At 47.6% G+C, this 24417-nt stretch overlaps 1 protein-coding gene across 1 annotated transcript in view; it reads right to left on the bottom strand.

Annotated features, from left to right (window-relative positions):
• Positions 1-264: 264 nt before the first annotated feature.
• The window catches only part of LOC139422309 (liprin-alpha-3-like), a 43699-nt gene continuing 19546 nt past the window's right edge, over positions 265-24417 (bottom strand). Inside the window, exons 3-30 of the mRNA XM_071173504.1 lie at positions 20013-20177; positions 19665-19739; positions 19515-19574; positions 19221-19355; positions 18987-19079; positions 17104-17156; positions 16869-16962; positions 16528-16662; positions 15248-15331; positions 14582-14713; positions 14272-14334; positions 14101-14183; positions 13603-13768; positions 13228-13424; positions 12714-12954; positions 11894-12027; positions 11645-11796; positions 11406-11502; positions 11169-11250; positions 10853-11053; positions 7240-7302; positions 5066-5092; positions 4717-4892; positions 4134-4231; positions 3688-3863; positions 1746-1814; positions 1378-1540; positions 265-317 (exon numbers count right to left, since the gene is read on the bottom strand). Coding sequence (XP_071029605.1) covers positions 265-317; positions 1378-1540; positions 1746-1814; positions 3688-3863; positions 4134-4231; positions 4717-4892; positions 5066-5092; positions 7240-7302; positions 10853-11053; positions 11169-11250; positions 11406-11502; positions 11645-11796; positions 11894-12027; positions 12714-12954; positions 13228-13424; positions 13603-13768; positions 14101-14183; positions 14272-14334; positions 14582-14713; positions 15248-15331; positions 16528-16662; positions 16869-16962; positions 17104-17156; positions 18987-19079; positions 19221-19355; positions 19515-19574; positions 19665-19739; positions 20013-20177 — 3267 coding nt within the window. The remainder of the gene's footprint in view (positions 318-1377; positions 1541-1745; positions 1815-3687; positions 3864-4133; positions 4232-4716; positions 4893-5065; positions 5093-7239; positions 7303-10852; positions 11054-11168; positions 11251-11405; positions 11503-11644; positions 11797-11893; positions 12028-12713; positions 12955-13227; positions 13425-13602; positions 13769-14100; positions 14184-14271; positions 14335-14581; positions 14714-15247; positions 15332-16527; positions 16663-16868; positions 16963-17103; positions 17157-18986; positions 19080-19220; positions 19356-19514; positions 19575-19664; positions 19740-20012; positions 20178-24417) is intronic.

Raw genomic sequence — 24417 nt, forward strand, 5'->3', positions numbered from 1 at the left:
TCACTCAAACCAAATCCCCATCAACCAATGAACCAAGCCCACCGCTAAAGACCTCACCCACAAACAATGATATAACCAAAGCTCAGAACACAGCACCACAACAAACAATGTAGCTTGAAAACAAGTCAAACCACTTCAATATGCACACATGCAAGCTATCTGGCATGCCTGAAGGTTTTGTTGCAAATCAAACCATGAGAAAACTCTAACTAGCTACTACATGTGTTTAATGTGTTGATTGAGGGCTTCTCACCTCCGTGTCCTTCAGCAAGAGTATGTCCTGACTGAGGCTACCTCACTGCGAGGCCCAGAGTTCACTAAGCGAGAAGGAGAGAGAAACATCAAAATAACAACTAAATAGCATTGAACTTTTCCATGATGTACTATTATAAAGGTATGGGAGGGGGAATTTGTGGTAGCCTTGCCCTCTGAACCTGCTGTGTCCTGTAGGAACGAGCCACTGGAGGTTCTGCATATGAATATCCAAGCTAATGCCATCAGTGTTGGAACAAGCCCAATAATGGACTGAAGGAGCCTAATGTTACTCCTTATAGTCCTAGGACCTTACATGTTCTGTTTATAGGCAAAATACTTCATCTAAACGTGATTCGACTCTCAATTGTGATAAGATTTTAGAAACGCCCTCTACTTTCATGTCACATCAAAATAATTTCACAAAGGCAAAATATACACTTACTGTAGACTATTTTAACTGGTTTTAAAACAGTTGAGCCGACAGTATCTTTCAGTGACAACACATTTGTGGCGTCCGTCTTCCTTTTACACACAGTTGTTCAGAGACGCCGAATGCTAATTAGCACAGGTAGTCTACTCAGTCTTCTCTGTCAAGCGCTGTAACATTGGAAATATGGCCGTGTGGGAACCCTATAAATGTGTGTAGTAATTGAACCTTTTGTTTTTAGAAAATGATTTCTCGCTGATATGAAAGACAGGTTCCTTATGTTTCCAAAACTACCGCAAGCGATGTGTGTTAACATTTAGAGCAAGCGTCAGGGCTTTTAACAAAACTTCCCCAGACAGAAAATACTATCATCAATCGTTAGTAAGCTTCTATGAATGGGGTACATCTGAACATACTCGCATGTGACACTGGTCTTACACTTCTTCTCTAATGTAACATGCAACCTGCTTCAAGACAAAGTCAGTAGTTTTTCTCGATGAATAAATCAGTATGACTAGCCCATAGTAAATATGTGTTATCCAGGGTTTTAAGGGGTCATAAATTGTCCAAAGCGTGACCTTCTGAGTGATAACAGAAGAACAGCCCTGGAGGTGTAAGAAGCGGAACAAATAGGGATCTGAGAGCGTGGCCAAAGGGAAGGGTCAGAGGTTAGGGGGAGAGGTCATCCTTCTCACCGTCACTCTGAACCTTTCTCAGGGTCACGGAGGGTGTGGAGATGGCGGAGGCACGGAAGTTAGCAGGCAGGTTCTCCGATGAGTCCGAGGTCACCCCCCTAAGGTCCTTCTCCCTGAACATCTTCCTCCAGGAAGGGGAGCGGGTAAACGTCTTAGTCCCATCCTAATGGAGGGGGGGTAGAGAGAAGGGGGGAAATGGGGAGAAAAAAAGAGGGGGAGGGGAGAGAGAAAGAGAGAGAGAAATATAGAAAAAAAGGTTATGTCTGTCAACATTGTCAAACTGTCAAGTTAGAAAGAATGACTTGTATGAGGTGGAAAATGCAGTCTTCACATAGTCTCTGAACTAAGCCTACTGTGTTCTTTAATACCTCATCTGGTCTTCTCTCTGTTCCCATAGAGATGAGGGAGTTGTATTCCTTCTCTAGGAGTTGTCTGGCCTAGAGGAGAGATGTGAGAGGAGGGAGTGCAGATTAGAATCAGGCTAGTCACTTCATTTGATATACACTACTGTCAGTTTCACCTGCATGCCTGATATACAACTGTCATCCACCAGCCACTGGGGACGATGTTACTGAGATACACCTGTCATCTACCAGCTACTGGGGAAGATGTTACTGAGATACAACTGTCATCTACCAGCCAGCTGTTAGCCTGTCATCAAACCAGCCACTGGACGCTGTACAACTTTAATCTACAAGCCAGCAGTTAGCCTGGGGAAGATACAACTGTCATCTACCAGCCAGCCGTTAGCCTTAGGGGACGATGTTATCCACCAGCCACTGGGGATGAGATACAACTGTCATCAAACCAGCCACTGGGGACATTGTTATCCACCAGCCACTGGGGATGATACAACTTTGTCATCCACCAGCCAGCAGTTAGCCTACAAGCTGTCAGCAGTTAGCCTGTTACTGGGTCAAGCTGTTACTGAGATATCAGATGTCATCCACCAGCCAGCAGTTAGCCTGGGGACGCTGTTGTCATCCACCAGCCAGCAGTTAGCCTGGGGACGCTGTTATACAGCTGTCATCCACCAGCCAGCAGCCTGCAGTCAGCCTGGGGACGCTGTTACTGAGAAACAACTGTCATCCACCAGCCAGCAGTTAGCCTGGGGACGCTGTTACTGAGATAGAACTGTCATCCACCAGCCAGCAGTTAGCCTGGGGACATTGTTACTGAGATACAACTGTCATCCACCAGCCAGCAGTTAGCCTGGGGACATTGTTACTAAGATACAACTGTCATCCACCAGCCTGCAGTTAGCCTGGGGACACTGTTACTGAGATAGAACTGTCATCCACGAGACAGCAGTTAGCCTGGGGACACTGTTACTGAGATACAGCTGTCATTGACCAGCCAGCAGTTAGCCTAGGGACGCTGTTACTGAGATACAGCTGTCATCCACCAGACAGCAGTTAGCCTGGGGATGATGTTACTGAGATACAACTGTCATCCACCAGCCAGCAGTTAGCCTTGGGACATTGTTACTGAGATACAACTGTCATCCACCAGCCAGCAGTTAGCCTGGGGACACTGTTACTGAGATACAACTGTCATCCACCAGCCAGCAGTTAGCCTGGGGACACTGTTACTGAGATACAACTGTCATCCACCAGCCAGCAGTTAGCCTGGGGACACTGTTACTGAGATACAACTGTCATCCACCAGCCAGCAGTTAACCTGGGGACGCTGTTACGCTGTCATCCACCAGCCAGCAGTTAGCCTGGGGACACTGTTACTGAGATACAACTGTTATCCTTAGCCTGGGGACGATGTTAGGTACAACTGTCATCCACCAGCCAGCAGTTAGCCTGGGGACGATGTTACTGAGATACAGCTGTCATCCACCAGCCAGCAGTTAGCCTGGGGACACTGTTACTGAGATACAGGTGCAGTAAGAATCCAGTTCATGGCCGCGTTTCTCTGTCCAGGCGTTGCTGACGCATGACATATATTACAATGCCTGGATAGGTATTTGAAGTGTGAAAAGCATTTCGTTGCACCTGCGATAACATCTGCAAATCTGTGTGCGTGACCAATAAACTTTTATTTTGAAGTATCTGCTACCCACATCATATGTTATAGCAATCTGGTCCCGAAGACACAGTCGATGACGTGGCAGACAACCATTGGTTGTTGCATGCAACATCTTAATCAGGGGAAGGCATTTAATCACTTCTGATTAGTGGGTGGGGTGAGACTTGTGCATGCCTGTGTATTCTGATTGGTTAGATGGGTGAGTACCTTGGGGTTCTGATTGGTTAGATGGGTGAGTACCTGTGTGTTCTGATTGGTTAGATGGGTGAGTACCTGTGTGTTCTGATTGGGTATCTGCAGCAGCAGGGCCAAGTCTGTGTAGTCGAAGGTGTCGTCCAGAGCCAGGAGGGCCCCATGGACCCCGCTCTCTGTCAGGTTGTCAGCGTACTCCTTCAGCCCGATGTTCTGCACCCAGCACATCACACGCTCGTTGGACCACACCATCACATCTACGCAGAGGGGTAGTGGGACGAAGACATCTGTCAGAAAATATCAGAACACCTGATTCTCACTCAAAGAAACCCACAGGGTGACTGGATCTTACACTGACAGGGCCAATGTGGGTGCAGACTTTTGCTCAAGCCAAGCAGTGAAACACCTTCTACTAACCATCAATCGAGGCTTTGATTGTTACTGAATGGAGGATTGGTTGGATGGATGGTTGGATGAGAAGCACTAAATTGGAACAAAGGATTTAATGTCAGAGAGGAAGAACACACCTTTGTTCTGGTGCTGGCTGTCTTCTCTCCTCCTCTCTAGCTCTTTGCGGTCGTAGTTCAAGCGCTTCAGACACATTATGCCATAATGCAAACTAACCCTGAGAAAGGTCAAGAGAGGTCAAAAGGTCAGGCGGTTAATAGAGGGCATGGCGACTGACTCTCACCTGTACTCAGAGAAAGTATTAGAGCACTCTGGTGTCTTTGACCCGGAGAAGGCCTGAAGACACACCTGCAGATTGAGAGTGTCACAACAGCAGGAAATCTTTCAACATATCCTTTAACACCTGCATGTTTCCCATGCCACGAACACACACAGTCACACACCAGAGAGAGAGCTAGAGTGTCAACAGAGGGAGAGAAAGAATGACGGACAGAAAAGGAAAGGCAGTGGGTGAAGTGGGAGTGGGAAACAGTTGCAGAAGAAGAATTCATTGTTCATTTGCAGAAACTGGAATTTTGTCTATTTGCTTTTCACCACCCCCTCGAGGCAGAAAAACGCCTCCCCACCCAGGTGCCGAGGTTAATAACAGCAACAGAAAGAGAAAGAGCGAGAGACAGACAGCCGAGAGCAGGCCATACGTACCTATGGAAGCTGTCCACCATTTTAAGCTGTCCCCTCAGCTCCTTCTTGGTCAGGTGGTCCAGCATGCGGGCATCCACCAGGGACTCCATGAAGTAGGAGCGGTACTGGGGCAGACCCAGGCTGGGCAGCCAGTCATTACCCACCCACTCATGGTTCATATCCCCATAGGCCAGGATCTGAGATGCAGAAAATGACTCCTTCACTAGTGTCTCATTTGTTTCAGTTGTAGTTTGATTATTACTTATAGTACTTTTCTGTATGAATCATTTGTTTTTCAATGGCCACATACAATAGTGTAATTAGTGTGTTATATGCTGATGCCATTTAATACAGTGCTTCCATTCCTTACCTGATCCCAGCTAATCTCTTTCAGCTCCTTAGATGCAGCAGATGGACAGGAGAGAGAGAGACATGGGCAGAAAGAGCAAGAGAACAGAGGCAGAGCAGGATAGGGGGAGCAGGCAAGACAGATGGATGGAGGAAAAGCAGAGGGAGGAGGGGAGAAGAGAGTAAACAGGAAGGAGAAGACAAAGGGAGGAACAGTGTGTTAGTGAACGGGTCATTAGTGTGAAGCAGTTTAGTGAACGGGTCATTAGTGTGAAGCAGTTTACACTGAAACAGAAACTAGAGGGAGAGAAGAAGATGCTCAACACCAAGACCTAGTAGTCCCACAAACTCAGAAAGAGAGAGAGAGAGAGAGAGAGAGAGAGAGAGAGAGAGCGAGAGAGAGAGAGAGAGAGAAGGAGGGTCAGAGGGAGAGAGAGAAAGAGTTTAACTCCTAACTGAGCAGTGTAAGTTATAACTGTAGAGCAATATATATTTACAGTGCATTCGGGAAAGTAGTCAGACCCCTTGACCTTTTCCACATTTTGTTATGTTACAGAGTTATTCTAAAATGTATTAAAATGTTTTTTTTTCCTCATCAATCTACACACAGTACCCCATAATGACAAATCAAAATGGGTTTTTAGAAATGTTTGCAAATCTATTACAAAGAAAAAACTGAAATATCACATTTACATACGTATTCAGACACTTTTGGCAGCGATTACAGCCTCAAGTCTTCATGGATATGACTCTACAAGCTTGGCACACCTGTATTTGGGGAATTTCTCACATTCTTCTCTGGCTGGGCCACTCAAAGACATTCAGAGACTTGTCCCAAAGCCACTCCAGCATTGTCTTGGCTGTGTGCTTAGGGTTGTTATCCTGTTAAAAGGTGAACCTTCGCCCCAGTCTGATGTCCTGAGCGCTCTGGTGCAGGTCTTCATCAAGGATCTCTCTGTACTTTGTTCATCTTTCCCTCGATCCTGACTAGTCTCCCAGTCCCTGCTGCTGAAAAACATCCCCACAGCATGATGCTGCCACCACCATGCTTCACAGTAGGGATGGTGCCAGGTTTCTTCTAGACGTGATGCTTGGCATTCAGGCCAAAGAGTTCAATCTTGGTTTCATCAGACCAGAGAATCTTGTTTCTCATGGTCTGAAAGTCCTTTAAGTGCCTTTTGGCAAACTCCAAGCGGGCTGTCATGTGCATTTTACTGAGGAGTGGCTTCCGTCTGGCCAATCTACCATAAAGGCCTGATTGGTGGAGTGCTGCAGAGATGGTTGCCCTTCTGGAAGATTCTCCCATCTCCACAGAGGAACTCTGGAGCTCTGTCAGAGTGACCATTGCTCAGTTTGGCCGGGCAGCCAACTCTAGGAAGAGTCTTGGTAGTTCCAAACTTCTTCCATTTAATAATGATGGAGGCCACTGTGGTCTTGGGGACCTTCAATGCCGCAAGAATGTTTTGGTACCCTTCCCCAGATCTGTGCCTCGACACAATCCTGTCTTGGAGCTCTACAGACAATTCCTTCGACCTCATGGCTTGGTTTTTGCTCTGACATGCACTGTCAAATGTGGGACCTTATATAGACAGGTGTGCCCTTCCAAATCATGTCCAATCAATTTAAATTTACCACAGGTGGACTCCAATCAAGTTGTAGAAACATCTCAAGGATGATCAATGGAAACAGGATGCACCTGAGCTCAATTTCAAGTGTCATGGCAAAGGGTCTGAATACTTTTGTAAATAAGGTGTTTCAGTTTTTTATTTTTAATACATTTACAAACATTTCTAATAGCTTGTTTTCGATTGCCATTATGGGGTATTGTGTGTAGATTGATGAGGAAAAATAATAATTTAATCCATTTTAGAATAAGGTTGTAATTTAACAAAATGTGGAAAAAGTGAAGGGGTCTGAATACTTTCCGGTTGCACTGTAGATCACAGAAGGCTGCTGAGGGGAGGACGTCTCATAATAATGTCTGGAATGGAGTGAATGGAATGGCATCCTACACCTGGAAACATGTGTTTGATATGTTCGATACCATTCCACTCCTTCCCTTCCAGCCATTACTATGAGCCCGTCCTCCTCAATTAAGGTGCCACCAACCTCCTTTGATATACGTCAATGTTAGATGATTGTCAGTGTTAAATGTCTCGAAAATGTTGAGACATTAACATAACAGGACATACTTACCGGTTTGGTGGCTGCGTTTAACGACTCCATTTCAGCATGGGTCATCCACACGTTACTGGTCGACTGTGGTCACAAGACAGGAGAGAAAGAAAGCATGATCGTCAGAAAAACTCAAATGTTTGTGTGTTGATGAGTCTGCTGTGAATGCATGTAAAATTGTTATGTTAATCTCTGCACATAATGTAAATGTGCATATACAGGTAACTGCCAAAATAATGGAACTACTTCAGTAAATGAGGGACACAAAGTATATTGAAAGCAGGTGTTACCACACAGGTGTGGTTCCTGAGTTAATTAAGCAATCACCATCCCATCATGCTTAGGGTCATGTATAAAAATGTTGGGCAGGCCATTATTTTGGCTACCATTGCTATAGGATGACAATGCACCCATCCACCGGGCACGAGTGGTCACTGAATAGTTTGATGAGCATGAAAACGATGTAAACCATATGCCATGGCCGTCTCAGTCACCAGATCTCAACCCAATTGAACACATATGGAAGATTCTGGAGTGGTGCCTGAAACAGCGTTTTCCACCATCATCAAAAAAACACAAAATAATGGAATTTCTCATAGAAGAATGGTGTCACATCTCTCCAATAGAGTTCCAGACACTTGTAGACTGTGTCAAGGTACATTGAAGCTGTTCTGGCTCGTGGTGACCCAACACCCTATTAAGACACTTGTAGACTGTGTCAAGGCACATTGAAGCTGTTCTGGCTCGTGGTGACCCAACACCCTATTAAGACACTTGTAGACTGTGTCAAGGTGCATTGAAGCTGTTCTGGCTCGTGGTGGCCCAACACCCTATTAAGACACTTGTAGACTGTGTCAAGGCACATTGAAGCTGTTCTGGCTCGTGGTGACCCAACACCCTATTAAGACACTTGTAGAATCTATGTCAAGGTGCATTGAAGCTGTTCTGGCTCGTGGTGACCCAACGCCCTATTAAGACACTTGTAGACTGTGTCAAGGCACATTGAAGCTGTTCTGGCTCGTGGTGACCCAACGCCCTATTAAGACACTTGTAGACTGTGTCAAGGTGCATTGAAGCTGTTCTGGCTCGTGGTGACCCAACGCCCTATTAAGACACTTGTAGACTGTGTCAAGGCGCATTGAAGCTGTTCTGGCTCGTGGTGACCCAACGCCCTATTAAGACACTTGTAGACTGTGTCAAGGCGCATTGAAGCTGTTCTGGCTCGTGGTGACCCAACGCCCTATTAAGACACTTGTAGACTGTGTCAAGGCGCATTGGAGCTGTTCTGGCTCGTGGTGACCCAACGCCCTATTAAGACACTTGTAGACTATGTCAAGGTGCATTGAAGCTGTTCTGGCTCGTGGTGACCCAACGCCCTATTAAGACACTTGTAGACTATGTCAAGGTGCATTGAAGCTGTTCTGGCTCGTGGTGACCCAACACCCTATTAAGACACTTGTAGACTGTGTCAAGGCACATTGAAGCTGTTCTGGCTCGTGGTGACCCAACACCCTATTAAGACACTTGTAGAATCTATGTCAAGGTGCATTGAAGCTGTTCTGGCTCGTGGTGACCCAACGCCCTATTAAGACACTTGTAGACTGTGTCAAGGCACATTGAAGCTGTTCTGGCTCGTGGTGACCCAACGCCCTATTAAGACACTTGTAGACTGTGTCAAGGTGCATTGAAGCTGTTCTGGCTCGTGGTGACCCAACGCCCTATTAAGACACTTGTAGACTGTGTCAAGGCGCATTGAAGCTGTTCTGGCTCGTGGTGACCCAACGCCCTATTAAGACACTTGTAGACTGTGTCAAGGCGCATTGAAGCTGTTCTGGCTCGTGGTGACCCAACGCCCTATTAAGACACTTGTAGACTGTGTCAAGGCGCATTGGAGCTGTTCTGGCTCGTGGTGACCCAACGCCCTATTAAGACACTTGTAGACTATGTCAAGGTGCATTGAAGCTGTTCTGGCTCGTGGTGACCCAACGCCCTATTAAGACACTTGTAGACTATGTCAAGGTGCATTGAAGCTGTTCTGGCTCGTGGTGACCCAACGCCCTATTAAGACACTTGTAGACTGTGTCAAGGCGCATTGAAGCTGTTCTGGCTCGTGGTGACCCAACGCCCTATTAAGACACTTGTAGACTGTGTCAAGGTGCATTGAAGCTGTTCTGGCTCGTGGTGACCCAACACCCTATTAAGACACTTGTAGACTGTGTCAAGGTGCATTGAAGCTGTTCTGGCTCGTGGTGACCCAACACCCTATTAAGACACTTGTAGACTGTGTCAAGGTGCATTGGAGCTGTTCTGGCTCGTGGTGGCCCAACACCCTATTAAGACACTTGTAGACTGTGTCAAGGCGCATTGAAGCTGTTCTGGCTCGTGGTGACCCAACACCCTATTAAGACACTTGTAGACTGTGTCAAGGTGCATTGAAGCTGTTCTGGCTCGTGGTGACCCAACACCCTATTAAGACACTTGTAGACTGTGTCACGGTGCATTGAAGCTGTTCTGGCTCGTGGTGACCCAACACCCTATTAAGACACTTGTAGACTGTGTCAAGGTGCATTGAAGCTGTTCTGGCTCGTGGTGGCCCAACACCCTATTAAGACACTTGTAGACTGTGTCAAGGTGCATTGGAGCTGCTCTGGCTCGTTGTGACCCAACGCCCTATTAAGACACTTGTAGACTGTGTCAAGGTGCATTGAAGCTGTTCTGGCTCGTGGTGACCCAACGCCCTATTAAGACACTTGTAGACTGTGTCAAGGTGCATTGAAGCTGTTCTGGCTCGTGGTGACCCAACACCCTATTAAAACACTTGTAGACTGTGTCAAGGTGCATTGAAGCTGTTCTGGCTCGTGGTGACCCAACACCCTATTAAGACACTTGTAGACTGTGTCAAGGTGCATTGGAGCTGTTCTGGCTCGTGGTGACCCAACACCCTATTAAGACACTTGTAGACTGTGTCAAGGTGCATTGGAGCTGTTCTGGCTCGTGGTGACCCAACACCCTATTAAGACACTTGTAGACTGTGTCAAGGTGCATTGAAGCTGTTCTGGCTCGTGGTGACCCAACGCCCTATTAAGACACTTGTAGACTATGTCAAGGTGCATTGAAGCTGTTCTGGCTCGTGGTGACCCAACGCCCTATTAAGACACTTGTAGACTGTGTCAAGGTGCATTGAAGCTGTTCTGGCTCGTGGTGACCCAACACCCTATTAAGACACTTGTAGACTATGTCAAGGTGCATTGAAGCTGTTCTGGCTCGTGGTGACCCAACACCCTATTAAGACACTTGTAGACTGTGTCAAGGTGCATTGGAGCTGTTCTGGCTCGTGGTGACCCAACACCCTATTAAGACACTTGTAGACTGTGTCAAGGTGCATTGAAGCTGTTCTGGCTCGTGGTGGCTCAACACCCTATTAAGACACTTGTAGACTGTGTCAAGGTGCATTGAAGCTGTTCTGGCTCGTGGTGACCCAACGCCCTATTAAGACACTTTATGTTGGTGTTTCCTTTATTTTGGCAGTTACCTGTACGTATATGTGTGTATATCAATATAGTATCATGTGTACCCCTATAATTGTGTCTACATGGTTTGTGTTCTGTGAGTGTGTACTAGTGAGACTACTAACAGAGCGATTGCTGGCCGGGGCAGATGGGCTGGTGAGGGACACCATCTCCTGGATGGCCAGTCTCAGTTTGAGGCGGTGCAGGGGGTTACTGATGCCAATCTCCCTCTGGATCTCTGTGTCAGACAGGTTGGCCATGATGGCGCCACTCTTCACGTTGGCACGACAGGCTGCCACGTACCATGCTGGCATTCCTACCCACAGCTGGAGTAGAGAGGGAAAGAGGTGAGCAAGAAACAGATTGGCTAGAATGTAGTGATCGTGAGGGTTTATATGGCTATAAAGGTTTCCCATCTATCTATCAAACATCTATGATTACCTCTAGCCAGGAGACCACAGTGGGTCCATCCCAGGATGCAAAGGGAAGACCCTGACGACACGCCTCCTCCAGCAGCTCATGTCTGGGAGAGAGAGACCGGGGGAAACAGAGGTTAAATAAGCATAAAACGAAAAGTGCTTTCTGAAAGAGTGGAAGAAAAGCAGTGGAACAGAGAGTGGAAAGAGAAATGACTTCAGGAGAGAAATGAATCGGAGGGTGATATTCCCTGAGACCCACTTCCTTTTGCTGCGGCGGTTGTCAACAGTTCCTGTCATGCTTCCCTTGGTCAGTCCCATAGAATCCCCAGTACCCAGGTCCTCAGAAGGCGTAGAGGCTGAGAGACACAGGGGGTCATGGGTTACAAAGACTACAAATATGGGTGTCAACAACAGGTGGACTTTGACCTGTTGCAGTTGAAACACATTTAAAGTCATGGACTATGTCGCTTTTCGAGTATAATTTCAATTCTCTCTCACCCAGAGAGGCAGACTCTCGCCCAGCCGGGCCCATCCTTCCCTTTTCCTTCTTCCCAAAAAGGCGGCCGATGGAAGACTTGATGCTTTTCTTTTTACTGGCTTTGTGGAGAGAGTCCTGACTGCTGTTGGAACTGCTGCCGTCTGCTGACAGACTGAGAGACAGAAGAGACAGATGGAATAAGAGAAACAGGGAAGGAACGAACCATATGAGCACTACAGGGTTTCCTCGATGATGATTGGCTGTCATACCTGCGGAATTCCCTGGGGTCGTCCATCATGGCCCCTGGGTGGGTGAGGGTCATCCTGTCAAGTCGCAGCGCTCGGGGGGTGGGTGGAGGGGTGGAGTCAAGAAGGGCAAGTGACCGATCATCCTCTTTGTTGTTCTGGAGGGTAAAGTTGGAACACATTTAGAGGCCTTATACAGTATGTATACTGTACGCACGTATGTACACACACCACAGGAGGTTGGTGAGCCCTTAATTGGGGAGGATGAGCTTATGATAATGGCTGGAGCGGAATGAGTGGAATGATATCAAATACTTTCGAACATGGTTTTCATGTGGAAAAAGGAGGAAGGGTACAGGTACACAATAGTAGATTTTGGTAGACAGAAGGTGCTCTTTGGTAAAAGGGGTAAATGGGTCATCAAAAAGAGGACCAAGACACTCTTCATATAATTCATTAAAATGCCTTTATTTGTATGGCATGTTCAATGGAAACAAAGTTTTAAATCTCTGCCGCGTTTCGGCTGCATGGCCTTCGTCAGGGGGTACAAAGAAATGATAATACAATGTCCTGTTTTGAACAGCTTTTTCCAATAAACCCTGAATTGAAGAGGAAGTAGTTACAGCATGTATTAAACAACACCTAGTAAGCAATACTATACACATTAAAAAGTGAAATACTGTAAATATGTTATCAAAAATGTGCTTGTTTAATGCCATTTAATTCACTCTGTTCCAGACATTATTATGAGCCGTCCTCCCCTCAGCAGCCTCCACTGACACACACACAAAGACTCACACATTCCCAACACACCCACACAGATACACAGACAGAGCAGCTGTACCTGTCTATCTGTCTCGCGGTGAGGGGAGTGGGACAGGCGAGGGGTGGAGACCCCAGAACTGGGGGGAGAAGGGGAGGCCAGGGTGGAGGAGGTGAGGGATTGAGGGATGAAGCCGCGTCCCATACTGTCCCTCCCCAGGGAGGAGGGTGGGATGGGGGAACCGTCCAGAGCCACACTGCTAACCCTGCTCTCGATCTCCTCCGCCCGCAACTCTGTACTCTCCTTCTCTTCCTGGATCAGCCTGACAGGGGGGACAGAGAGGGGGACAGAGAGGGGGAGAGAGATAGACAGACAAACAGGTCGGAGAGAGAGAGGGTAAACAGAGTGAAAAGGGGAGAAGAGGGAAAGACAGGAGATTTAGGAGCATGTCAGACGGAAGACCAATGAATGTTGGTCTTGAATGAGAAAATGAAAAGAAACCTCGGATGAATCTTCTCCACCTGCATTTGACCTAAACTGCTTGTACACAAATACAGCTTCTCGCTACCTGCATCCCTTCCTCCACCTTCCTTACTTGATCTCCTTGTTGATTGCCTCTAGTTGTTCCTGCAGCATGATGGCCAGTGTCTGGACATCAGTCTGTCCGCTGGGAGACAGCAGCTCCGAGCCAAACAGTGTCTCTCTGTCGTCCTCATCGTCAGAGCAACCGTGGTCCACACCCCCCTCAAACCCTGTCCTCAGCAGCGCTGACCCACTGTCCCAGTCCCCGTACTGCACACATACACATACGCACAAACACACATGCAAGCATGCACACACACATACACATAGAGAAGGCTCAGTTTGTTGTGTTGTGATGCTTATGACCATATCAACTATATCAATGTGACTATATCATTATCAATATTAGACACGTCAAAGGTGATCATGTGATCATGTGACCTCTGACCTTGCTGGTGTCCTCCCGGGCTGTGCTCCAGCGCCCGCGATGCGTCCGCCTGACCACGGCCACTGTGTTGGAGTTACCGTAGTGATCCAGGTGAGCGGTGGAGCCCGTGGGGAGGGAGCCGCCCCCGTGGGAGTACCTCAGCTCCAAAGCACTGCCTGGGAGAGACCTGAGAGCGGTAGGGAGGGAGAGAGGGAGAGAGAGAGAGAGAGAGAGAAACAGAGAAACAGAGAGAGAGAAACAGAGAGAGAGGGAGAAGAGAAAGATAGACTGATATAGACAGTGAGTGGGAGAGATAATTGGAATGTACATTCATCCAGCCTCTCTGCTCCATATGTACAGGCCACACCTGAACCTATACTGAGAGTAGGAGAGAGAGGTTATAGGAAGCACATAACACTGCAAACCACTTATACTACTTGGTTACAATACTGCCAGCCACATTCATAGGCAGCAGCTGTATGAGGTGTGTAAGAGGTGTGTTGAGGAAGGGAGAGAGACCTGGAATAGCAGGACCCGCCGGGTCTCAGTCTGAGCTGGTCCAACTCCAGCTGAATCCTCTCCAGCTCGGCTATCAGCTGGTCCTGAAACAGGGAAAGAAAGAGAGAATAAGTTAATACAATTGAAATATTTAATTATAGTATGTGAAAATGGAATTATCTCTTGATATACCTTGTTTGCTAGAAGGTCGTCCTGGATCTTCTTCATGTTAGAAAGTTCCTCAGAGAGAGCATTCTGAAAGGTTCACCATTAAAAAAAACTTTATTAGGTCTACTGAATAACAACAACATCTGTAATTACACATTATCAATGCCATGAGGTCCGAACTGTATTCCAGAGTAGCTGTTTAGAGCCAGAGTGGGTTTAATATTGAAGTGACAACAGTCTTGAATAGAAACTGGATGAAGACGATTGTGTTGACTGTTTTGAGTGGGAACTCAGGTGTGTGTGGAGAGGGTGTGAGTGGGCCGGTAAGTAGTACCTTGTCCTCCAGAGCAGCCATCCTCTCCTTGAGATGGAGCTGAAGCCTTTCGTTAGACTCAGACAGCAGCTTGTCCACCGTGTCAGACAGGCGCTTGTTGTGTTCATCATTCATTCTCTCCCTCTGCCTCGCCTAGGGAAAGGAGAGAAGGAGAGAGAGAGAGAGAGAGAGAGAGGGTGAGAGAGAGAGAGAGAGAGAGAGAGAGAGAGAGAGAGAGAGAGAGAGAGAGAGAGAGAGAGAGAGAGAGAGAGAGAGAGAGAGAGAGAGAGAGAGAGAAAGAGAAAGAGAAAGAGAAAGAGAAAAGAGAAAAGAGAGAGATTAGGGAGCTAAATAGTGAGGTATTTTCATGTCTGTTATTGTTTCTACTGTTGATCCTGTTTCAATCTTGGACAAGGCCTCTCCAGTTGGGAAACTCTGTGTGCCTCCCTTGCCCTGAGGCAGGGAGAGAGTAAAATAGAAAAATGGAAGGACAGAGGGTGGGCGGATAGTTAACAGCGACCTTTCTGCTTGACTGAGTGAGAGAGAAGGAGATTGGGATCTGAATACAGACTGACAAATAGAGGGTTTAGAAAATTAGTATGCCATTGTAGAGTAAAGAGTGATAAAGGAATGGTATGAGAGGGGGTGGAAGGGAGAAAAGGAAAAGGGAGAGCGAGCATGACTCACCCTCTGTAACTCCTGATTCTTCTCCTCTAGTTGCGCCTCCATCTGTCGCAGTCGCTCCTCAAAGTTACCATGACGCTCCTCAGCCTGTGATGCAAGAGGAGGAGGGTGGGGAGTCAAAACAGGCAACATGTCAGAATGTTGATAGAACATAATTATGACTGCGCAACCTTGGGTTGGGTAAAACGTTTGATTTAAGTGATCTCCTGTCTGTGCAGATCATAGTCAAACACAGTAGGATGTTTTCTAGCATACACATTCACTTCTGATCTGTTTGCAGATGTCAGACAGTGGCGGTCAGTGCTGTTTAAGATTGAGTTTTTCATGAGCATGGCCTTATTTCTATTACAGCATATTGGATGACTGTCATTCATATTCCATTCACCCAGTAACAACGATAGGTTTAGGCCACTACAGGATACTCAAATTTGACCTATAAACTCATGAGGTTTCTACAACTTAGCCTATGAATGAAAGTTTACAACGTAGGTGCACACAGGTCGAGAGAAAATGTTGAGGTGGCAGACAGTGACACATGGACAGACAGTGACACATTCAATACCGCCTTCCACACTCTGGCCCGCATCTAGCTGATATAGGGTGTAATCATTAGTCCAACAGTTGCAAACAAGAGTTTCTATTGAACAAATTCAGGTATGTTCATCCCCGTTTTGTTCCATTTGCTTCCGTTTAAGAAACATTTTCGAGTGATGTTATTGCAAAATAGTGGGCTTTAATCAATTCTTTGGTGACGTGATTATATTTAGTATAGTTTTATCTGAAAAGGATAACTTAAATGTTTTACAATTTTTTTTTTAAATGAAATTCACTGAGGAGGATGGTGCTCCCCTTCCTCCTCTGAGGAGCCTCCACTAATGTCAGTGTACATGAATATGATTTGGAGTGACATTTCAGGCATCTTGCCTCAACAAGTACTACATAATTGGTTCTTTAGGGTTATGCTGATGATTGAGACATTTACATCTCCTTGAAAATCATGTTTGTTATAAATTACAGTTTTATGATACAAGCAATTAATTATCATACAGCTCTTGACATGTTCTGCACCTGAGGCTGAACTACAATGTGAACAGTGTGATGAACAGTGTGATGAAGCAGCATCCATTATCATGCAGGGCTCGTAGCAACTATTGATTTATTTCAGATTTTGATTTGATATTTATTTGATTTGAGCGTTCTGTCAATTTTACACACGAATGCACGCTTGGATGTACTCACACATGCACGCGCGCACACACACACAGGTAGTGGAGGTGGTGTACCTTGTTGAGTGCAGCCACTCTCTGGGCGAGCTGGGCCTCTATCTCAGGCAGCGTCTCGGCCCTCTGCAGGGTCTGCTGCAGCTTCTGTTTGGCATCGTCTAGACGCTCCTGGAGCTGCCTGTTCTTCTCCTCACTCTGCAGGAGTGGAGGAGGACGAGGAGGAGGAAGAGGGAGAGGTAAGATGAGGAGGAAGAGAAGGAGGAGAAGGAATTGACCCTCACAGTCAGTAACAAAAATAATTCTTAACCCTGAATGCAAAATGCAGAGCTTTTATCATTGCTAAACTACCAATCCTCTCCACTAGCAGAAACAACCAGGAGAAAGCAGGTCGCTTCACCCACCTGCCTGTAGAGGGAGTCTTTACTGGCCAGGTCATTCTCCAGCCTGTCTTTAATGTCGTGGAGAGACGTCGCCTCCCTCTGGGCACTTAGGTACCTGCAGGCACACAGCACAATGACATACAGCAGACACATCTTGAAGGCAATGTCGTACAACTGAACACAACAGACACAATTGCCTATGGCAAAAGTCATTCCCTGGTGTATTCAGGGGGGGTGGATAGACAGTTGTATTTACCTGCGTTCTAAAGTAGTTATTCTCTCCTCCATGTCCTCTCTCTGACAAAGAGCCTGATAGAGAGGAGAAAGGGGGAGGGACAGACAGTGGAAAAGAGAGAAAAACATAAAAGTCGGACATGATCAAAAAGACTTGGCGCTGCTGGCTAAACCACTAGAACTGTAGCTGAAGTATGATAATGGTTAGTTGAAGGAAGTTGTTGACAGAGGAAACACGCCGCTGCCAAGTGACAGATGTTATTGCACAAGTCCTGGAGGAGTAGGGGAGCGGGAGAGGAGGGGGGAGAGGAGGGGTAGGAGGAGGAGGAAGAGGGAGAGGAGGGAGAGGAGGACGGGGGGAGGAAGGGGAGAGGAGGGGGGAGAGGAATAGGGGGGGGGGGAGAGGAGGGGGGAGGGAGAGGAGGAGGGGGAGGGGGAGAGGAGGGGGGGAAGGAGAGGAGGGGGGAGGGAGAGGAGGAGGGGGAGGGGGAGAGGAGGGGGGGAAGGAGAGGAGGGGGGAGGGAGAGGAGGAGGGGGGGAGGAGGGGTAGGAGGAGGAGGAAGAGGGAGAGGAGGGAGAGGAGGGGGGGAGAGGAGTACGGGGGGAGGAGGGGGAGAGGATGAGGGGGGAGGGAGAGGAGGGGAGGAGGGAGAGGAGGGGGAGAGGAGGGGGAGGAGGAGGGAGAGGAGGAGGGGGGGGAGGAGAGGAGGGGGGAGGGGGAGAGGAGGGGGGAGAGGAGGGGGAGGGAGAGGAGGAGGGGGGGAGGAGGGGTAGGAGGAGGAGGAAGAGGGAGAGGAGGGAGAGGAGGGGGGGAGAAGAGTACGGGGGGAGGAGGGGGAGAGGATGAGGGGGGAGGGAGAGGAGGGGAGGAGGGAGAGGAGGGGGGAGAGGAGGGGGAGAGGAGGGGGAGGAGGAGGGAGAGGAGGAGGGGGGGGAGGAGAGGAGGGGGGAGAGGGAGAGGAGGGGGGAGAGGAGGGGGAGGGAGAGGAGGGGGGAGGGGGAGAGGAGGGGGGAGAGGAGGGGGAGGGAGAGGAGGAGGGGGGGAGAGGAGGAGGGGGGGAGAGGAGGAGGGGGAGGGGGAGAGGAGGGGGGGAAGGAGAGGAGGGGGGAGGGAGGGAGAGGAGGAGGGGGAGGGGGAGAGGAGGGGGGGAAGGAGAGGAGGGGGGAGGGAGAGGAGGAGGGGGGGAGGAGGGGTAGGAGGAGGAGGAAGAGGGAGAGGAGGGAGAGGAGGGGGGGAGAGGAGTACGGGGGGAGGAGGGGGAGAGGATGAGGGGGGAGGGAGAGGAGGGGAGGAGGGAGAGGAGGGGGGAGAGGAGGGGAAGAGGAGGGGGAGAGGAGGGGGAGGAGGAGGGAGAGGAGGAGGGGGGGAGGAGAGGAGGGGGGAGGGGGAGAGGAGGGGGGAGAGGAGGGGGAGGGAGAGGAGGAGGGGGGGAGGGAGAGGAGGGGGGGAGGAGGGAGAGGAGGGGGAGAGGAGGGGGGAGAGGAGGAGGGAAGAAGGAGGAGGAGGGAAGAAGGAGGAGGGAAGAAGGAGGAGGAGGAATGGGAGGGAGAGGAGGAGGGAGGAGGAGGTAGGGGGTGTGGTGACTGGGTGGCTCTGGGACCACTTGCCCCAAAATTCCTCCCAGTCCCAAGCCACCAATCAGCTGTGTGAGTGACAACGCCAGCTTCTATCCACGCGCTTGCCTGTTTACTAGTGATACTGTCGCCATGGCTATAGGGCAAGTCTCACACATACAGTACAGTACAGTAGCAGTTATTGCTGCCAAGTAGGAAAATGGCTCTGTTGCCACAGGAAACTGTTACATTTCGCTAATAGAGTAGGGAAAACAGACAAACATTTCTCTCTAGCGCAATGAGATGCTGACACACACATGTATTTTCAACCAATTGGGAAGTAGAGCTCACCTCCTTCACATCTCTCTGCAGTTTCTGATTGGCTTCCTCTGACTTGGTCACCTCCCTCCTAGCTGCAGTCAACTGTTCCTCGATCTCCCCAACCTGGAGGGTGACATAATAGTTACACACAAGAAGCCACCCTCTGGGTCAGTATCACATCTATGAAAGTCATATTCCTTATAACACATGTATGTCTGGTGTATGCATGACTCAAACTGTTAGTTATCTCTATTTGTCACTCACCTGTCTGCACATGAGGGCCAGTCTTTCTTTCAGCTGGGCCAGCTCTGCTCTCTGCCGCTCTATCTCTGTTTCTCTCTGTCTCTCTCTGTCAATCTCTCCATCCTCCAGGATGGAGGAGGGTCCATTGGGCAGCCGCTGTGAGAGGAAGAAGGAGAGGAAAACGACAAGGGAAAGACAAGATCATGTAAAGATGGAAATGTGATGCGACTCCTTAAACTCCAAGCAAACTATGCAGCACATGAGACACTAATACTTCAACATTTACTTCAGCCAATACAGCATAAATCCCCTCACCTCTTTCCCATTTTCTAAGCCTTGTTGGCGTCTTTTGATTTGGTCTCGTAAAGAATGGCACTAGGTAGAGATGGAGAACAGGAAGGTTTAGAAAATATGCTTTATCTGCGGACAGAGGAAAAGGAGAACGAGCAGAGGAGGATAACTCACCTCATTTGAGGAAGACTCCAGCTCTTCCTCTAAAACAGTCACTCGCTCCAGAGCCACACGTAACCTCTCTCGAACCTAAGAAGGTCCCAGACAGACAGAGGGGGAGAGAAAGACGAGATAGTGGAACGGAAGAAAGAGAGTGGGAGTGGAGCCAGCCCACTCACTCCTCCATTTAGCACCCAGACTGACCTTCTTGTCCAGCCCTTTACCACACACACACACACACACACACACACACACACACACACACACACACACACACACACACACACACACACACACACACACACACACACACACACACACACACACACACACACACACACACACACACACACACACACACACCTTCTCGTCCAGGGCTTTGTGGTGTTCGAACAGGGACTTGAGGGCCTTGAGGACCTCCACCTCGCTGGAGACCCCGGCAGGAGACTGGGCCTGCCTCTTCACCACTGTCATCCTCAGACTGCGCTCATGACGAGACACCAGGCACTCCAGATGCTCCAGCAGCAGCTAGACACACAGAGAGCAGGGGCCACTTGGAATAAGGATCTGATCTACATGACAACAGAATTTCAGCATGCTTATAGGGAAGGACACTCAACACGCACAGCACTTACACAAATGACTGATGACTGGCTGAGAGAAATTGATGAAAATAAAATATTGATAAAAATATTGTGGGGGCTGTCTTATTAGACTTCAGTGCAGCTTTTGACATTATCGATCATAGTCTGCTGCTGGAAAAAAGATATGTGTTATGGCTTTACACCCCCTGCTATAATGTGGATAAAGAGTTCCTGGTCTAACAGAACACAGAGGGTGTTCTTTAATGGAAGCCTCTCAAATATAATCCAGTTAGAATCAGGAATTCCCCAGGGTTTTCAATTTTTACTAACGACATGCCACTGACTTTGAGTAAAGCCAGAGTGTCTATGTATGCGGATAACTCAACACTCAACACATTAGCTACTACAGCTACTGAAATGACTGCAACACTCAACAAAGAGCTTCAGTTAGTTTCAGAGTGGGTGGCAAGGAATAAGTTAGCCCTAAATATTTCTAAAACTAAATGCATTGTATTTGGAACAAAACACTCACTTAAACCCTAAACTTCAACTAAATATTGTAATAAATAATATGGAAATTGAGCAAGTTGAGATGACTAAACTGCTTGGAGTATCCCTAGATTGTAAACTGTCATGGTCAAAACATATTGATGCAGTAGTAGCTAAGATGGGGAGAAGTCTGTCTATAATAAAGTGATGCTCTGCCTTCTTAACAACACTATCAACAAGGCAGGACCTACAGGCCCTAGTTTCTACCTTCTTAACAACACTATCAACAAGGCAGGACCTACAGGCCCTAGTTTCTACCTTCTTAACAACACTATCAACAAGGCAAGACCTACAGGCCCTAGTTTCTACCTTCTTAACAACACTATCAACAAGGCAGGTCCTACAGGCCCTAGTTTCTACCTTCTTAACAACACTATCAACAAGGCAGGACCTACAGGCCCTAGTTTCTACCTTCTTAACAACACTATCAACAAGGCAGGACCTACAGGCCCTAGCTTCTACCTTCTTAACAACACTATCAACAAGGCAGGACCTACAGGCCCTAGTTTATACCTTCTTAACAACACTATCAACAAGGCAAGACATACAGGCCCTAGCTTCTACCTTCTTAACAACACTATCAACAAGGCAGGTTCTACAGGCCCTAGTTTATACCTTCTTAACAACACTATCAACAAGGCAGGTCCTACAGGCCCTAGCTTCTACCTTCTTAACAACACTATCAACAAGGCAGGACCTACAGGCCCTAGTTTCTACCTTCTTAACAACACTATCAACAAGGCAGGTTCTACAGGCCCTAGCTTCTACCTTCTTAACAACACTATCAACAAGGCAGGTCCTACAGGCCCTAGTTTCTACCTTCTTAACAACACTATCAACAAGGCAGGTCCTACAGGCCCTAGCTTCTACCTTCTTAACAACACTATCAACAAGGCAGGACCTACAGGCCCTAGTTTCTACCTTCTTAACAACACTATCAACAAGGCAGGTTCAACAGGCCCTAGCTTCTACCTTCTTAACAACACTATCAACAAGGCAGGACCTACAGGCCCTAGTTTCTACCTTCTTAACAACACTATCAACAGGGCAGGACCTACAGGCCCTAGTTTCTACCTTCTTAACAACACTATCAACAAGGCAGGTTCTACAGGCCCTAGCTTCTACCTTCTTAACAACACTATCAACAAGGCAGGTCCTACAGGCCCTAGTTTCTACCTTCTTAACAACACTATCAACAAGGCAGGTCCTACAGGCCCTAGCTTCTACCTTCTTAACAACACTATCAACAAGGCAGGACCTACAGGCCCTAGTTTCTACCTTCTTAACAACACTATCAACAAGGCAGGTTCTACAGGCCCTAGCTTCTACCTTCTTAAGAACACTATCAACAAGGCAGGACCTACAGGCCCTAGTTTCTACCTTCTTAACAACACTATCAACAAGGCAGGACCTACAGGCCCTAGTTTCTACCTTCTTAACAACACTATCAATAAGGCAAGACCTACAGGCCCTAGTTTCTACCTTCTTAACAACACTATCAACAAGGCAGGTCCTACAGGCCCTAGTTTCTACCTTCTTAACAATACTATCAACAAGGCAGGACCTACAGGCCCTAGTTTCTACCTTCTTAACAACACTATCAACAAGGCAAGACATACAGGCCCTAGTTTCTACCTTCTTAACAACACTATCAACAAGGCAGGTTCTACAGGCCCTAGCTTCTACCTTCTTAACAACACTATCAACAAGGCAGGTCCTACAGGCCCTAGTTTCTACCTTCTTAACAACACTATCAACAAGGCAGGTCCTACAGGCCCTAGCTTCTACCTTCTTAACAACACTATCAACAAGGCAGGACCTACAGGCCCTAGTTTCTACCTTCTTAACAACACTATCAACAAGGCAGGTTCAACAGGCCCTAGCTTCTACCTTCTTAACAACACTATCAACAAGGCAGGACCTACAGGCCCTAGTTTCTACCTTCTTAACAACACTATCAACAAGGCAGGACCTACAGGCCCTAGTTTCTACCTTCTTAACAACACTATCAACAAGGCAGGTCCTACAGGCCCTAGTTTCTACCTTCTTAACAACACTATCAACAAGGCAGGACCTACAGGCCCTAGTTTCTACCTTCTTAACAACACTATCAACAAGGCAGGTCCTACAGGCCCTAGTTTCTACCTTCTTAACAACAATATCAACAAGGCAGGTCCTACAGGCCCTAGCTTCTACCTTCTTAACAACACTATCAACAAGGCAGGACCTAAAGGCCCTAGTTTCTACCTTCTTAACAACACTATCAACAAGGCAGGTTCTACAGGCCCTAGCTTCTACCTTCTTAACAACACTATCAACAAGGCAGGACCTACAGGCCCTAGTTTCTACCTTCTTAACAACACTATCAACAAGGCAGGACCTACAGGCCCTAGTTTCTACCTTCTTAACAACACTATCAACAAGGCAAGACCTACAGGCCCTAGTTTCTACCTTCTTAACAACACTATCAACAAGGCAGGTCCTACAGGCCCTAGTTTCTACCTTCTTAACAACACTATCAACAAGGCAGGACCTACAGGCCCTAGTTTCTACCTTCTTAACAACACTATCAACAAGGCAGGACCTACAGGCCCTAGCTTCTACCTTCTTAACAACACTATCAACAAGGCAGGACCTACAGGCCCTAGTTTCTACCTTCTTAACAACACTATCAACAAGGCAAGACATACAGGCCCTAGTTTCTACCTTCTTAACAACACTATCAACAAGGCAGGTTCTACAGGCCCTAGCTTCTACCTTCTTAACAACACTATCAACAAGGCAGGTCCTACAGGCCCTAGTTTCTACCTTCTTAACAACACTATCAACAAGGCAGGTCCTACAGGCCCTAGCTTCTACCTTCTTAACAACACTATCAACAAGGCAGGACCTACAGGCCCTAGTTTCTACCTTCTTAACAACACTATCAACAAGGCAGGTTCAACAGGCCCTAGCTTCTACCTTCTTAACAACACTATCAACAAGGCAGGACCTACAGGCCCTAGTTTCTACCTTCTTAACAACACTATCAACAAGGCAGGACCTACAGGCCCTAGTTTCTACCTTCTTAACAACACTATCAACAAGGCAGGTCCTACAGGCCCTAGTTTCTACCTTCTTAACAACACTATCAACAAGGCAGGACCTACAGGCCCTAGTTTCTACCTTCTTAACAACACTATCAACAAGGCAGGTCCTACAGGCCCTAGTTTCTACCTTCTTAACAACAATATCAACAAGGCAGGTCCTACAGGCCCTAGCTTCTACCTTCTTAACAACACTATCAACAAGGCAGGACCTAAAGGCCCTAGTTTCTACCTTCTTAACAACACTATCAACAAGGCAGGTTCTACAGGCCCTAGCTTCTACCTTCTTAACAACACTATCAACAAGGCAGGACCTACAGGCCCTAGTTTCTACCTTCTTAACAACACTATCAACAAGGCAGGACCTACAGGCCCTAGTTTCTACCTTCTTAACAACACTATCAACAAGGCAAGACCTACAGGCCCTAGTTTCTACCTTCTTAACAACACTATCAACAAGGCAGGTCCTACAGGCCCTAGTTTCTACCTTCTTAACAACACTATCAACAAGGCAGGACCTACAGGCCCTAGTTTCTACCTTCTTAACAA

Source organism: Oncorhynchus clarkii, chromosome 12 (assembly GCF_045791955.1).
Source record: "Oncorhynchus clarkii lewisi isolate Uvic-CL-2024 chromosome 12, UVic_Ocla_1.0, whole genome shotgun sequence".
In the NCBI taxonomy this organism is placed as follows: domain Eukaryota; kingdom Metazoa; phylum Chordata; class Actinopteri; order Salmoniformes; family Salmonidae; genus Oncorhynchus; species Oncorhynchus clarkii.